Source organism: Chinchilla lanigera, unplaced genomic scaffold, assembly GCF_000276665.1.
Source record: "Chinchilla lanigera isolate Chin_1 unplaced genomic scaffold, ChiLan1.0 scaffold00011, whole genome shotgun sequence".
NCBI classification, from domain to species: domain Eukaryota; kingdom Metazoa; phylum Chordata; class Mammalia; order Rodentia; family Chinchillidae; genus Chinchilla; species Chinchilla lanigera.
In genome coordinates, this window is record NW_004955412.1 from 30,344,853 (window position 1) to 30,360,869 (window position 16,017).

Genomic DNA, 16,017 nt, shown 5'->3' on the forward strand with positions numbered 1-16,017 from the left:
TTCCTGTTCCCTAATGTGCATTTTCTTTCCAGACCTGCGAACCAATTCGAGACAAAATCGTGGAACTCGGCGGGAACGCAGTGGTTCCTGCCTGCTGCAGTGCGTGGCGCAGGCAATGGGACCCATAGGGGGCTCAGAGGCTCTGTTGGGGAGTCGGCGACCCAACAAATATTCATTGAAAACAAAAGTTCTTACAGATATGAATTGGGGCAGACTCAGAAGGTAGGGCCCAGAAAGAAGAAGGGAAACCACCCAAAAAACGTCTTCGCGGCTCCAAACGACCCTATGGAGCCTTGGGACTTGGGAATGGAAAGCCGCAGGGCCAGAAAGATCGCGCTCTGGAAGCCCAATTTGGGCTGACTGCCGGCACCGCGGTACTCTAGAATTGCGTTGTGCCAGTCCTTTCCGGAGAGGCAAAATATTTTATTAGCAAATCTTAAACATAAAAAGAATGGATGCTTTTAGTACTTTTTTGCAGCTTGTTATTGGCTTAACGGACCGAGGCACGGTCATTCATGGTGTGAGATTGGGTGATGGAGCGGTTAAGTTTACAGTTTCGGTGCAAAAGCCCCAAGCCCAGAGCGCGCGAGCTCGCTGAGTGTTTCGGGGTTGCAAGTGGAGGGAGGCGAAACCGCGGTCCTCGGGAAACGGTTCAGGCGGGGAAGGAAACTCAGACGTCCTGGGGTGGGGGGCGATTGCGCTGTAGTCCGACTCTACTTTCTGTCGGGAGTCCTAGAGGTACTCTCCCTCAGATTACAGGAGTCTGGAGCCCAGCCGGGTTTGTGGGTGCAAAACTGTTCCTAAGGTGCGCGCAAGAGATACTGGCTGGAAAAGCACCGGGCGGAGGCTGTATCTGCTAGCGCTGGCGGCGCGCGCTGTCCGCACTGCGCGCACACTAGCGCGCGCACCCTGTACACACACCTGGAGCTCGTTGGGGGGGAGGGGGAGGAGGAGAGCCAAAGCAAGTGTCTTAAAATAGAGAGTCAGGCAGAGCAGCGCTAGACACCAAAAAGGGGGAGGAGGAGACGAGAGCTGCGGGCACTAGGCGCGCTGGTCAGCGCCCTGGTCCCAGGGCGGGCAGGGGCGGGGTGGGCGCCGACGCCCCTCGCCTGGCACTCCGCACCTGGCCCTGCGGGAAGTGCACGCTGATTGACAGCTGCGTTGTCCCAAAAAGGCTCACCAAAGATGCTGATCTGCGGGTGGGTGTAGACGCGCAGCAGGCGCGCCGGTGCCCGCTCCCCGCCGCGCGCCTCCCGAGCCCAGCCGTTTCTCGGGCTGTGATCGAGAGGGGCTCACGCCCCCGCCCCGCGCCACCCCCGCGGTCCCCGCCGGCCGGGCCCTCGAAGTCGCGCTCAGGTCGGCGGGCGCTCGCTCGTCCCGGCTCACCATGCATTGCCACGCCGAACTGAGGCTGAGCTCGCCCGGCCAGCTCAAAGCAGCCAGGCGGCGCTACAAGACTTTCATGATCGACGAGATCCTATCCAAGGAGACCTGCGACTACTTTGAGAAACTTTCCCTCTACTCTGTGTGTCCGTCGCTGGTCGTGCGACCCAAGCCCCTGCATTCCTGTACGGGTAAGACGCCCCGCTAGGGGGTGAGTGGGGTGCTCCGGTAGCTTTTGCGCCCGTGTCTGTCGCCTGCGCTTTCCGACCCCAGGGCGAATGAAAGAGGTGCAGGGGTTCTTTTTCTGCGCCCCTGCACGGACACTAGACTGCCCAGCGGTGGGCATCGCAAAGGCGTCTGCAACTTGGTGGGGAAAGGCCGGGCAAGGTGTCGAAGCAGCAACCGGAAATCTCGTAAAGGCAGCGCGGACCTAGGAGCAGTCGCTCCTGCAATTCTGTAACGCCAAGTGGTGTTGCTCGGAGGAGAGCGCTTCCTCCTTCCCGACCGCTGCGGTTTCGAGTCAGAAAGTTCAAATACTTGACCTGATTCAGCGCCTAAGTCATTGTTTCAGGAAGTGTGGTTGTGGGTTTCAACTCCGGCTTACCGGCCGGGCCTCTTACCTTGAATTAGCTCGTCCAACCTCCTACTGCCTCTACTGGGAATTTGACAAGGAAGGCAGTGTTCCGAGGTTCACAACAGTCCTGGATTCACGGAAGTTTACTTGAAATGTCCTTCTAGGGAAGTTTGGAGTCTGTTGCTTTTGTGACATGTGCGGATGGGATCAAGCCGCGTTTAAGTGACTACACCAATAACAATAATAAAAACATACCAGGATCTGGTTCCTCTTTCAATAAGAGCTGAGACCAATAGAAAGGGAAGCTTAATACTTATGTTGAAAAGTTGTAGATTTGTGAGGAAATTAATCCAAAGACATTTAAAAAGAATTTTGCATTAAGAAGTGCTCTAAGTTTCAGGGTGCCTTGACATCATTAGGATATAGGCTATGAAAACGTCAGTGTGGCAAAAAAAAATTTTGAAGCAAATTTTCGAAGGATTTTTAGAAACATGATAGATATCCTTACTGTTGATTTTTTTTTATTTGTGTATCTGCTATTTGTGAAACCTTGTACAATTATTCTGCACTGATGCTGACTAGGAAAGTAGGCTAAATTTTGTTTTTGAGAACAATTGTTTGCTACAATAACTAAAATCTCTTTGAGAAAAAAAAAGATGATTTGTTTCAATAACAAATTTCAATGCACCCAGCCCAATCATTGCGTACAGAGGTTCTTAAGAGAAAACACAACTCTTAAGCACCTATATATGGCCTGGTGTTGGAAGATTTTTCAATGATTTTATATTAAATCAGAGGCAGCTTTTCTTGGTTTATTGGAGTCACAGAATTAGATCATGGACAAAAACATGCCAGAAACAGAGCAGTAAGGAGCCTCAGAAAATAATCACGCAGTCAATTTAGGCGAAGTTCTGTTGTATTCAACTTTGTATGGGAAAGCAGTGGAAAATACAGAGATTCATAGGTAACATGGTGGTTACTAAAGCGAGTTAACCTATATCATAGGCTAAAGTTTTGCTCAGTCTTGTGCTTCTAGAAGTTCAGTGATGGTTTGTGGCAGAAGGTGGTTTTTGGCAATGATTTTCCTGCCCTGTTTTCCCAATGCTTCCTCCTTTTAGATTGTTCCTTTCAAAATGTATCGTGATTTTGCTCTAGTTGAGATTTAAAATATAGAAACTAGGATTTGCTAGTGGAATTAAACTCATAAAAACTGGCTACAATAGTTCATACTTTCAAATCATAAGCCTTCAGTGGGTTTACGATTACAGTTAAAGCCTTACATGTATTAGATCATGGGAATCCCATTAGTGACTTCTCAGGGCTTTTGCAATTTCCAGACTTTGAAAGTACTTTTGTTGCTTTTAACAGTTAAATTCAGGATCAAAAATCTTAGGTTGGATGAATGTAATCTTTTTAAAAAATTGTAAGATTAATGACACTGATTTACTAAGATCCATAAACAAAACTGACTTTTCTTTTCTGGATAGACATACATGTTTTTAGCACTTTTGGCAGAATCAGAGCCTAAAAAGTTCAAATTAAGTGAAAGGCATAATTAGAACTAAAGTTACTGAACTTTCTCAGTTTTTTGTTTGCTGGCTTAAGGTTTAATTAACTGCAAAAGAAGTAAACTTTGTGAGGTAAAGGGGAGCAAAGAAATTTTTAAAAGACTGAAAAATTCCTCAGTTAAAAGAATTGCCAGTGTGTACAATAGTACACACATTTGGGAGGGAAAGGAAGTTACAGCATTTAGAAAATCTTTACATAATTAAGCCGTCAATGTTTAGATTTGGGAAACCAACCGTCAATTTATGGTACTGAATTTCCCCAGGCAGGCGAGCCTTTATTATATCCAAGCAATCAGAGAAATGGAAGTATTTTTGGTTAGGCAGATAATTACCTGATAGTAGTTAATTATTAAACACTTTAGTCTTGATAGAAAATTATTAATGACCCTTAGTATAAACACAGTCATTTTGGTCCTAGAAAACTATCTCTAAATTTCTCAGTAGATCTCTTAAACCACCTTAGTGGATATTTAGTAAGAGAATCCTGTTCTTCTAAGGAGAACTAAATTAAACTAAGCTCTTCTAAACTAAAGGCAAGTTTATCATTAAATTTAAAATAAAATTTAAAAGGCAGCCTGAAGAAAGCCTCCTTAATTTAGTATATGACATGTTGGTCTTATTTTAAAATCTGATTACAGTAATCCGCATTCAGAAGGGAAATATATTGCCATTTAGAAATCAGTAATTGTCTCCCATAAACATTACAATGGCGATGTGATTGAAAGGGCCCAAACAGAGGTACTCTTTTTGATAACATAAATACTATTTAATTTTAGGTTTGATTGTTGTCTCTTTTTGGTTGTGCCTACTGTTTCATAGTGGGAAAGTCACTTGAATGAAGCGGGCTTTTCAGGATGGAGTAGACTGCAGACGAGGCGACACCATCATTTGGGATGGCTCTGCTTTTTAAGTTTAATCTTTAGAAATAGATTTTCTCAATTTGGGAAAAAATGGGTAATTTGTTTCACAGAAACAAGAATGCAATAATAATTTATCCTAATGGTTTTCAGTTGAAAACTGAAAACTGACAAACAGGCCTATGATGCTGATTCTTTCTAACTGATTGTAGTTATTTACACTTAGAACCCAGAATTACACTATATTTGCACATGCACGGGGTGGGGATGAGTGTAGATATTTCATTATTTTGCAACCTGGGATATTTTTCCAGCACTAAAACCTGTAGTCTCTTTTCTCGTCCGGCAGAATAATTATGCTGAATCTCTCTGTTTCCTCCAGGGGTCACTCCTATAGAGCTGGCAAGGGGCTTTTGAGCTGGAAAGGGTCACAGAGGTCAAATTGCCCAAGTGGAAGATTGTTTTTTGCAAAAGGCCAGGGTCACATCCTTCCTTCAACATAGTTTCAGTGCGCTTTTTACACTGTTGTCCTGGTCAGGATTCTCAGAATTCAGAGAGACTTTTCCATTTTAGTAAGCACCAGAGATAAATATGTGTAATCACACCCAGGGGACAGTCAACCAGCCAATTAAAAGGAACATTTGGGGAAGGGTAATTATCTTAAGAGGTGGCACTGAGAACATTTTATCCTTTGGTGGGTCCACGAGAAACAAGTTTTTGGGGTGTTGTCCTCGGGTGCATTTGTATCACAAAGACTGTGTGTCACCCCAGTGAAAAATTAAATGAGATTCCGACATGTGGAAGGACTTCTTTGGGAGTTAGGGAGCCGGCTATTGCTTCATGAAGTGATTCTCTAAGTCTCCACTTTTAGTCAGGGACCAAAACCCACAGGATCTCGGGAGCCTGAGCATTTGGCAATGGAATGTGAACGTAAATCGGGGTCTGGGAAAATGATCATTATCAACTCGAATTTGTATTTCTGCCAGAGGCAAATAAGCTTTTATTAGCAATTACTCAGAACTGCTTCTCCTGTTTCCATTCTAAGGGTAAATAAGTCAAGAGACCCACGGGATCCAGGACTCATTCGAGGTCAGGATATATTTGGAGCTAAGCTGTTATCTCATTACTTCTTTAAGTTTTAAACTCCTTTTTAAAATCCAGATGCTGCAGGTTTCCTTGCAAGTTTGTTTTTAACTTGTGAATAGCTCATGAGCAGTGTCACCACTGGCCCTGATTTTTCTAATAGCAAATCAGAAAGTGATTAAAAATTTTGTTCATATGTTGAAATGATTCTCTGAGTGTCAGTATCATTTAATTCAACAAATACTTATGTTTGCTTAGTGAGGGCATTGAGATTGAACCCATTAATTTAAAACTGATCCTAAATTTATTTATTTATTGTGGTATTGGGGATTAAATCCAGGACCTTGTTCATATAAAGTAAGCACTTTATTATTGAGCCACACTCCCAGCCCATAAATCTTGACAAGTAGTTGAGGTGTTTAAAAAAATCCCTCTAAATTACTTGGAGAATCTCTGCCTTTGTTGTTCTCTAGGGAATGAATATGATGGGCAGTTTGGAATTAGGGTGGGGAACATAATGGTGATCTAATACTTTTGTTTTCCAGGAGGAGTTTTTCTTTGAACTCCACCTATAGGGCATTAGCCACAGCAAAGTTGTCAGATTAGCCTCATTAAATACACTTCAAATAAAATTTTATAAATGTATATTATAGATATTATATATATAAACAGAGAGAGACAGGGAAAAAGAGAAAGACTCATTGATAAGGCTGATTTCTTATAGATATGCCAGTTATACTTCTGGATAGAATGTTGAATTTATGGTATAAGCATGGACAGTGTAAAGTTGATAGTTTTAGTATATCTCAGGAATTGAAAATGAAGACTTACATTGAACATAACCCAGCCTTATGCAAGAAGCAGTAGGGCTTGCAAAAGGTTACTTAAATTATAAAGAGAGATCAAGTTATTTTAAAAGAAGGGAATAAGGAAAAAAGAATAGATTTCTTTGAAATTCTTTTCTATATTTGGCAATGCTAGGGATTGAATGCAGGGCCATTGCACTGAGCTATATCCTTAACCCATTTTTTATTTTTTATCTTGAGAGAGGGTCTTGCTAAGTCACCAGGTGACCTGGGCTAGGCTAGAGTTTGGATTCCTCCTGCCTCTGTCTCCTGGAATGCTGGGATTACAGGTATAACCCACCATGCTTGACTCTTTAGAAATTCTTGAGACCACTCAGATGGAGCCTTATAGCACAATGTCCCTCAGGATGGCCACACAAGCAAACAGGAGTGGCATCTGATATTCTTCTGTCTGTCGCAGACAGTAAATGGCTTAATGATTCTACTTAGACATATGCTACAGCCCCATGTGGGGAAACACCCAGTGCTTGGGCACTGAGCATAGTGGAGGATGGGATAGATGTTAAAGAAAAAGCACTTGGAGGTGTTACTTGCACTTTCCCTCATGTGTCCAAGGCTTGTGATCTCTCTGGGTGCCACTTGTCCTACCTTGGAGTCAAATTTGTGTGTTCCATGGCTAAGCCCATTGACCAGCTCTTCACTGAAACATGGTTAGGGGACCCCAGGGATTTGGATGAGATGTGTGGATTTTAGTATCCTCTTCTGGGGGATACTGTTTGACTTTCTCGTCTTATGGAGCTCACACATGGCTGGATTAGCCAGCCCCCTTCTGCCCATAAGCTTGCTAGAGCCCAAGGTGTTTACAGACTTGTCACGAACCACTCTACTGCAGGGACCAGTTTTTCCTGGAAGCAGCATGGCAAAGAAAAACAGACAAGGGTTGAGGGAATCTCCAAGAAGAAACCATAGTCAGAGAGGCCAGTCAGGCTTTGCCATTGATGCTGGCCTTAGTTTCAACAGGCTGAGAACTAAGGATGGTGTGTTTTCTCCTTCTATCACATAGCAGCGGAGTTCAGATCAGCACTCGGATTTATTAACAGTGGCATTCAGATCAGGACCTTGCTCAGACTCAGTGACATTTGCAAAATAAACACTCTCCGGGAAGAGAGGTAGTATTGGTTTGTTCCTTTTTTTTCTTAAGCAGAAAACCTTTACAAATCCTCTGGATTTAATTTATTTTATTGCAGCTTAATAACAGAAAAACAACCTTATTAAAATAAATGCTCTAAATAAAAGCACAGTTAATTTTCTATCACAGTGTCTAATTACTCATCACCACCAGGGCATTTTTATACGGCAATTTAACTTCTTGAAAGTTGAAACTTGGCACACACGTAAGGAAGAAAGCTGTGCACCTAGACAGATTGAGAAGATGGTCTAATTATATTGGGATGGAATTGAGTCTTGCACGCAATTACTGTGAAGGAGAGAGGGCGTATGTCCCCTAGTCCTGAAGGAAAATCTCTGGTTTCTATAGTGCCAGTTAAAAATGAACTTTAGATGTTGTACAGGTGCATCTTTCTGAAAGGGGCCATTTCCAGCCACCAGTGGGAGCTGATGTCAGGAGTACTTGATAGTCCTTGAACATAGCTATATATGCTTTCTGACTCCCTGGCAGAGGTGACATGGATGAGCACAGCTTTCCTCCAAAGGTCAGGATGTGACTGAAGAGAGGCCTATCTAGGAGGCTCTCAACAGCAGACAGCTATGTCACAAGTCTAAGCAGGCAGCTACAGGGTTCTTTTTACTGCATCTCTCCAGCTTACTGATGTGTCCTTAGGAACATGTTCCTCTAGAGGGAGTGGGGATAGATAAGTGTTTTCACAATGTGTACTGAGCAGGGTTCGCTGTCACCTAACTCATGTCTGTGTACTTTTGATCACTACTTTAAAAACATGAAACATAGATAAATGATATGATTGTCCTTTTGCTCTTCATATTCAAGGATCACTAATGACATCTTGGGCCTGGTGCAATTTCATGAAAACCTGGCTGTGTTTCCATCTCAGGAAAGCCTGGGAGTGTCAGGTCCTTGCCAGCCTCGACTGCCTACCTCCCTCTGTCCCAGAGGTTGCTTCACGCTGTGGCTTAACCATTGGCAAGACTCAGGAGTGTGACTTGCATGTTTAGTTTAATACATTATCTCAGGTTTGCGACTTTACGTGTTTCTCTGCTGGAAACTTATAAACAGTGGATGGTATGTCTTTTTATCTTGGGGAAATAGCCTGGGCAAGGGGAGGTGCTGAGACTCCTGTTTCTGAATCTTGAAGTACCCACGGGGAGCTACAAACTTAGGAGGAATAACAAATACTTTATACCCTGAACCTTATTCATATGCTCAACAATAACAGTGGTCACATGTATTTATTTCTTTTTCAATCATGCAACATGACTGAAAGCACTGGACCAAGTGCTTTTGGATCAGTTTCAAAACATCCCTAAGAGACAGATATTATTATCTTCACTTTGCTAATAGGGAACCTGAGAAACTAAATAACTTTACTAAAGTCACAGAATGTATAGAAATCTCTTACAAAGCAATAAGAAAACAGGCAAGCAGAAAAACAGACAAAAGTTACAAACAGACCGTTCATAGAAATGAACTTTCAGATGGCTAATAAAATGAAAGGATGTTCAGCCTCACTATGATTAAGAAAACCTAAATGCAAGTGAGAAACCATTTCATACTCGTCAGATGACAGAAAAAAATGACAGACTCTGATGATCTATGACAAGGATATAGAGCTCATCAAATGGTGGTAGGACTGTTGTTTGAAATCTCCATGTAGTTGTTTGAAATCTCCATGTAGTGATTAAAATGAAGAAAGGAGACCTATTTCCATTAATATGGATACATTTTAAAAATACAAGTGCTGAAAAAAACCAAATTGTAACTTGATACGCACAGTCTAATATCATTTATAATGTTTGAAAATATGCAAACTAACACTGCATATTGGTTGGGGCATAGAACTGGGGAGTCCTATTTATAGGTTTTTATTTGCTTTTGTAATTATTTAATAAGAAAAAGTGGCCTAGTGCAAAATCGCTAATCTTTATGATGTGACAGTTTCATCATGGGTACCCAGACGTTCATGGTATTATTCTTTTATTCTTTGTACTTTTATGTACATTCAAAACTTTTCATAATAAAACATTGAAAAGTGATAGGACTAGAGACCACACAAAACTTAAATCTTGTGGAACTTTTGATGGTTTTCTTAATAGCTTTTTTATCCCAAAGCAGAAGCTTTTAAATACAGAGCTTGTTGTATATTTTCTCATAGCAGAGTCATGAGAGCACTTTAGAATTAGACACCTGTGAAACTGACACTGAAATAATGACTGTGGCTTCTGAATTGGCTTTTGGATTTTATTAACCCTTCCTGGTTAAAGGCATTATTTACTCTGAGATAACCACTGAGATCACTGCCTAGTAGTGCTTTGGCATAATTAACAGCTTTTTTTGTTTTGTTTTGTTTTGTTTTGTTTTGTTTTTGAGGCATTGTCTTGGTACACAGTCCAGACATAATTGAATTTGAATGTACTTCAGGTTGCCCTCAACTTGTGGTCCCCTTGCCTCAACCTCCCCAGTGCAGGGATTATAGGCATGTGCCAGTATGCTAGGCCATGAGTGACCACTCTTGAAGGAATTATTGGTGAAGTGTTTGACACCTCCCCTAGCCCCTCAGTAATCAATAATCACAAGCATTTGCTGATATAGTGATATTCCATGCTTGGCTTTGGACCAGTGTTTCACTGGTATTCACAATTTAATTTTCAAAAATTATCTAGGTACGACTGTGATTAGATACCAAACAATCTAATGTTAAAATGTAGTTGTGTCTCAGCAGAGAATGATATTGATATTGGCATCTTATCAGTCAGAGTTCTCTTTATTTCTGTAACCATGCTTTGATTTAAAAACTTTGTTCAGTACGTGGTGTCAGGGATTGTTGTGAGGGATGAGTGTTACCATGGTGATCTCACAGAGAGATGTCTGTTGCCAGTAATAAATGGTCATCTTGTTGTTTGGAGGAGCTAATCTAGACCACATTACTCTGTAATGACAACTGTTGTGGCAGATGCTTTATTCAGCCTATCTTAGCAGCTCAGACATTTTTTTCCTATGCAAAATAGTCCCAATTTAGAAATGTTGCTTTTGAACATTTTGTCCAAAATGTGGCCCTTTGGGGGCTCTTTTTGTCCCTCCAGAGGAAAGTCCTCCCTGATGTGGAGGAAACAGGTGGTACAGTGAGTTTGCCAAAGCCTTATCCTTTCCCTAGGATAATGCCCAAATAAATACATAAGCAAAGAGACAAGTTAACTAATGAGCTCCAGGCCCTCATCCCACCCAGACCTGCAGCTCGAGTTGCTGCTCTTATTCTAATGCTTGACTGCGCAGCCATGGTCTGCAGGGACGCGTGATCATATCTAGAGGACTGGGGCCAAGTTGTCATAACTGAAAGTATAGTATGTGGGTCTGTCAGAGTGCCACCAGGCTGTAGACTTCCGTGGGTTGTGGAAGAAGGCCCTGCTGCATTTACCTCACCGTGATGGCTAGGTTCAATTCAATGGATTAAACTTTGGCTTGTGGCTTGCTCTGTGAATTTTCTGACTTTTTCCAGTGAAATGTTATTCCTTATGAAATGGACTAGCCAGCCAGGGCTGTGTGAGTGGAGGAAACATTATGAAGAAAGACAGAGCGGCCCCCTCTTGTCTGGTTTCACTTTCTGTAGATTTGGTTATCTGATGTCAACTAGGTCTGAAAATACTAAATGAAAATTCAAGAAATAATTCATAGGTTTTAAACTGCACACTGCTCTGAGTCGTGTGATGAAATCTTGTGCTCCACCCATTTTAGGACACAAATCATCCTTTTGTGCTTTTTATTCATGCTGTGTACACTGCCCATGACATTGTCGTGTCTCCGTGACCTAGGGTTTCCCAAAACAGACGGTAGGCAAAAGTGGCCTGATGTCACATCACAGTGCCAACTTTGTCACATCATTTTATCTCAGTATGTAGACAATTATCATCTCCCATCACCACAAAGAGAAGAAGAGTGAGGACAGTACAATGAAATATTTTGTGAGAGACCATATTCACATAACTTTTATTATAATATATTGTTATAATTGTTCTATACAAACTATGAAGGTAAGAAAATCTGCTCACTGGCAACAAATCTGATAGGCCCACTTTTGAATCTTTCCTTGGAACTACTTGGGGAAACATGAATGAATATTTAGGATATTCAGGTAACTTTTAAGCAAGTTTCATTAAGGGAGAGTGAAGAAGGTATTTTTATATGGTTCTAATCTAAGTCCCTTCCTTTTCATGACTAAAGAAATTGTACTGAAAAAATTGGTATATCACTCCAGACTACATATCTTTGAGGAGAGTGACGTTGATTTTACTGACCCTGGATATCATGGTAACTTATTGGCATTCTTAGCATATTATGCAGTTGTGTATTGGAAGTCTGTTTTTAATTGTGAGTTTAGAGCACAGCTGGAATAAAGGCACACCCTGTCAGAGAACTACCTTTCTGTCATTCTACTGGGAGATTAGGTCTTTGGTAGTGAGCACAACTAGCTGATTAAGCAGAAAGTGTTTTGCTGTTAGAATGCTTCAAGTAGAAATAATAATAACAAATGATAACCGTGGTACTGTGCTAAATGCTTGTACACACGAGTGCATTTACACTAACTGGAAACCCTGTCTGAAATAGTTATTATTACCACTGCTTTTGAGGAGAAAAAAGTGAAACTCAGGGAGATCCATAAATGGTAACAAGGTCACATGAGGAAATGGCAAAGTTGAGAATGGAGCTCCAGTCTCTTTCAACAGAAAAGTTCCAGAGCTATGCCAATCCAATTTAGTTGGGCATTTCTCATGCAAAATGAAACAATCAGTTAACTGTCACACTGTCTATGAGTATATGAAAGTGTATAAATTAGAACTCAAAACTGTCGGTCCCTTGGCAGATAGGCCCTAATTTGTATACATATAAAACTCCACCCCCAGCATGCTTGCGAGAGAATGTGCATATAGCATGGTCAGTTAATGTGCCAGCTCCTTGGGAATTTATTTTGAGCCTGTAAACCTCTTCATACATATTTATAATCATTAATGTTGACAGTCATCTTTCATTGCCTGTGCTGATTTGTGTTTCCGAATGACTCTAGAAAACCACATAAGGCAGTCAGGAGGGTGTGGACCTCTTGCCATCTGGCTATGTGACTCTCTTCTTGTTGCCTCTGGATGCTAGCATTCTTTTCTCTTTTTTGGACATCAGTATTCTTATCCGTGTAACATTTGCTAAGGCCTTTTGGTCACCACTTCCATGAACTGTAATCCATTCAATAAAATCTTTTTTTTTTTTTTTTTTTTTAGGGAGAATCAAAGTGGGATTCCCATTTATTCATTCTTTCTTTATTATGAAGTGGAGAGAAAAGGCTTCACACCAAGCCAACCAAAGGCCTTGGCATATTTCTCTCCTCTCCTCTCCTTTCCTTCTTTCTTTTCATTTTTGTAGTACTGGGTATTGAACCTATGGTCTTGTCACTGAGCTACATCCTCAGGCTTTTAAAAAAATGTTTTTTAAATGTTGAGATGGGACCTCACTAAGTGGTGCAGGGTAACCCAAACTTGTGATTCCTCTTGCTTCAGCTTCCCAGAGTACTGAGATTACAGATGTGTGCCACCACACCTCACTAATATTTTTCATGGAATACTCATTACTTTTTAAATAAAAAAATAAATCTGGCCATTCATTTAGCATCACTTAGATGTAAGAATAAGCAACTAATATTTTTTAACATTACATCTGGCTGTGGTGGGATCGGTTCTGGGAATCTCTACTTTTTTCATTTTTAGCTGATAAGGAATTTTGAATATGTAAGGGGTATAATGTGATAATTCAGTACATTAAACAATGTGTAATGGTCCTTTCTTCTAATAATTTATCATTTCTCTGTGTTTTGGATCTTTGAACTCCTCTCTTCTAGTTTTCATAAAATATATAACAGGTTGCTGAATACTAGAACTTCTTCCCCTTATCTAATTATTTTCACATCCATTATCCAACTACTTCCTTTACCCTCTCCTTCTAAGCCTCTTATTGACCAACTTCTTTAGCTTCTACTTAGGAGTAGGAACACACACTGTCTTTCTGTGGTTGGCCTATTTCACTTAACATAATGCCCTTCAGTTCCATCCATTTTTCTACAAATGACAGATTTCATTTTTTTTTTAAAGTGATGTGAATCTCTGTTTTTAAAAGGCTCCCTCTGTGATTGCAATGAAAAGTCAAGTTTGGGAACAACTTCAGTGTAGATAAAAGCTTCAGGATGACTCAGTATGTGAAGCTATTTAGTGACAGGATCCTGGTCTATGACTCTTGAGTCAAATGGTTCTGGGTTTGTATTTTATTGTCTATGTGACATTAGGCAAGTCACTTCACTTCTCTAACACTGAGTTTCCTCATCTATAAAATGGGGATAATAATAACCCCATAATAGGGTTAGCTTGTAGGCTAAATAAGATAATGTCTATACCAGCATAGTTCCTGGTGACAAAGTACTCAGTGATTGATAGTGTCTATTAAGACTAATTAGAATAATAACCTCATCTTAGTTGACTGAAGCACAGTGCTTTAGGGAAAGGAAAGATGACCAATTCTACTGGTGAATTAAACTCAAGCAAAATTAAGTATACTTTAGAGACCCACTTTTTCCTAGAGCTTCCTTCTGGGTCAAGTCATTGCTCCGGCATCTCTTGGGGCAGGCTGGGTGATCTGAAAGAGTTCAAGTCTTTCAGATGAGGTGTGCTTCATCCCTCCCACCTTTTGTCTCATAGTGGGAACTCAGAATTTTGTAAATTCATACATGAGTGGCCAACAGGCCAAGGTGACAGCATCACAAAACACTCTCTCATGGTGTCTTTTTTATGAGTTGCTCACGATTGCCCTTAGGAAATGTTGCATCATGCAGCTTCAAGGATCATAGAATCTCAGAGAATATCGCAGAAAAAAAAGTAGAATCTTTCAAAAAGGAGTTTGATTTCTGCCCTCATTGGAAGGGTAGAGTCAGGGATGGTCTTTTCTCTTACAGGAGAGGATGAGTTTTTGTAGTACCTGATTTCAGAGCATGGACAGAGAGAAACCATGCCTTAGAGACTTTTCTACTTAGGTAGTGTGGAAAAAAGTAGCAGTCTGGGGGCTAGTTGCTTTCCTGGCACAGTTTTAGGTCTGTAGTTCAGAGTGTGAAAGAAGCCTCTGTCTTACCACTTTTTCCGGGCTCGGTTCTCCAAAGATCATCAGTATCTTATGAAGTCTAGTATCTGCTGATGAAATATTTTGATTGGTGAATTCCCTCCACCATGTAAAAACAATTCTCCTGATAAATAGTTCTTACTTTCCATGGTATAAGTGAAGCCTAGGTGAATGAAGCAATACAGCTGGCCGACGTTTTTAATGGTGATCTGTACAGCCATGTCCTGTGACTTCATCCAGGTTCAGTGGCCTGTGGGGCCAGGTGGAAGACAGCAGGTGGGATGAGACACACGGATGTGTCACCGTGGCTATACAGCAGCAGGATGGTCTTTATTTGCAAACAGTACAAAGACTTAGTTCCTTAAAGTCCTCAGAACCATGGTCTGAATTGCTGAAATAGGACTTAGTTGAAGATACGGATCTTTGGCAACTGGTTAAGAATATTGTATTAAACCTATGGGTTTAAAGAAAACAACGTGCTTATGTTTGTGTTTCCAGAGGAGGGGAGCAGGCAGGAATGGGTTGGGAGGTGAAAAGGAATGTCAGCAAATGGGGAAAGGAGAGTCAGGGACAAAGAAACAAGTTAGTTGACCAAAGCATGCAGGCTTACACGCTTGCTCAGTATTTGTTGTCTTGGGAGAAGAATAAATTTGAAAACAAGAATGGAATATTGCATTTGGAAGTGGCCCTGTGAGTACGTGCTTCTTTTCAGAGGCGTTCCTCCTAACTGACAACAGTCAGTGACTTCTGTTTGGGCGATGGCCTTCTCAACCACAGATGCACCCTAATTATCATGTATATTAATGATGCATTAAAGCATGTCATCATCCTGGGGCACAAAAGATCATTATGATTGTGTTACAATGCAGTCGTGCCACACAGGGAATTGTGCATACGCGGTGTAAGTAGAGGTCAAGTGAAAATCCTGTCTAAAACCTCTCTTCTTGGGCTGGGTGTGTGGTTCAATGGTAGAATGCTTACCTAGCATGCTCAAGGCCTGTGTTCAATCCGTAGCACTGCAAACAAACCCAAACCAAACAAAATCAAACAAAACCCCTTTCTTCTTTGGCCCTTGCTGATTGTGAGGTTCCAAAGCCTCAGTATCTGCTACTGATAAAATGAGATTTACCTCCCCATTGCAGTAGGGTATGTGTAACTGATTAAGAAGTTTTAACTTATGCTTCAAAAAGATAAAGATCTGATGATCCCGAGTGGGAGGGAAGCTAAGCAGCCTCTGGAAATTGTGTGTATTACTGTGCTCTATAGACAACTGGATGGAGGGGCTAGCTAAATCTGGCTTATGCTCTATTCTTCTGCTGCTTTGAGCTAAGAATTGCAGTTAACTATTTGAAAATAGTTGCAAAGAGATTGAAAGAATAGTATTTCATGACTTGTGAAAATTATATGA

At 41.3% G+C, this 16,017-nt stretch overlaps 1 protein-coding gene across 1 annotated transcript in view; it reads left to right on the forward strand.

Annotated features, from left to right (window-relative positions):
* The first annotated feature begins 984 nt into the window (after positions 1–984).
* Positions 985–16,017, forward strand: part of Barx2 (BARX homeobox 2) — a 72,350-nt gene continuing 57,317 nt past the window's right edge. The window contains exon 1 of the mRNA XM_005378547.2: positions 985–1,574. Coding sequence (XP_005378604.1) covers positions 1,388–1,574 — 187 coding nt within the window. The 5' untranslated portion in view covers positions 985–1,387. The remainder of the gene's footprint in view (positions 1,575–16,017) is intronic.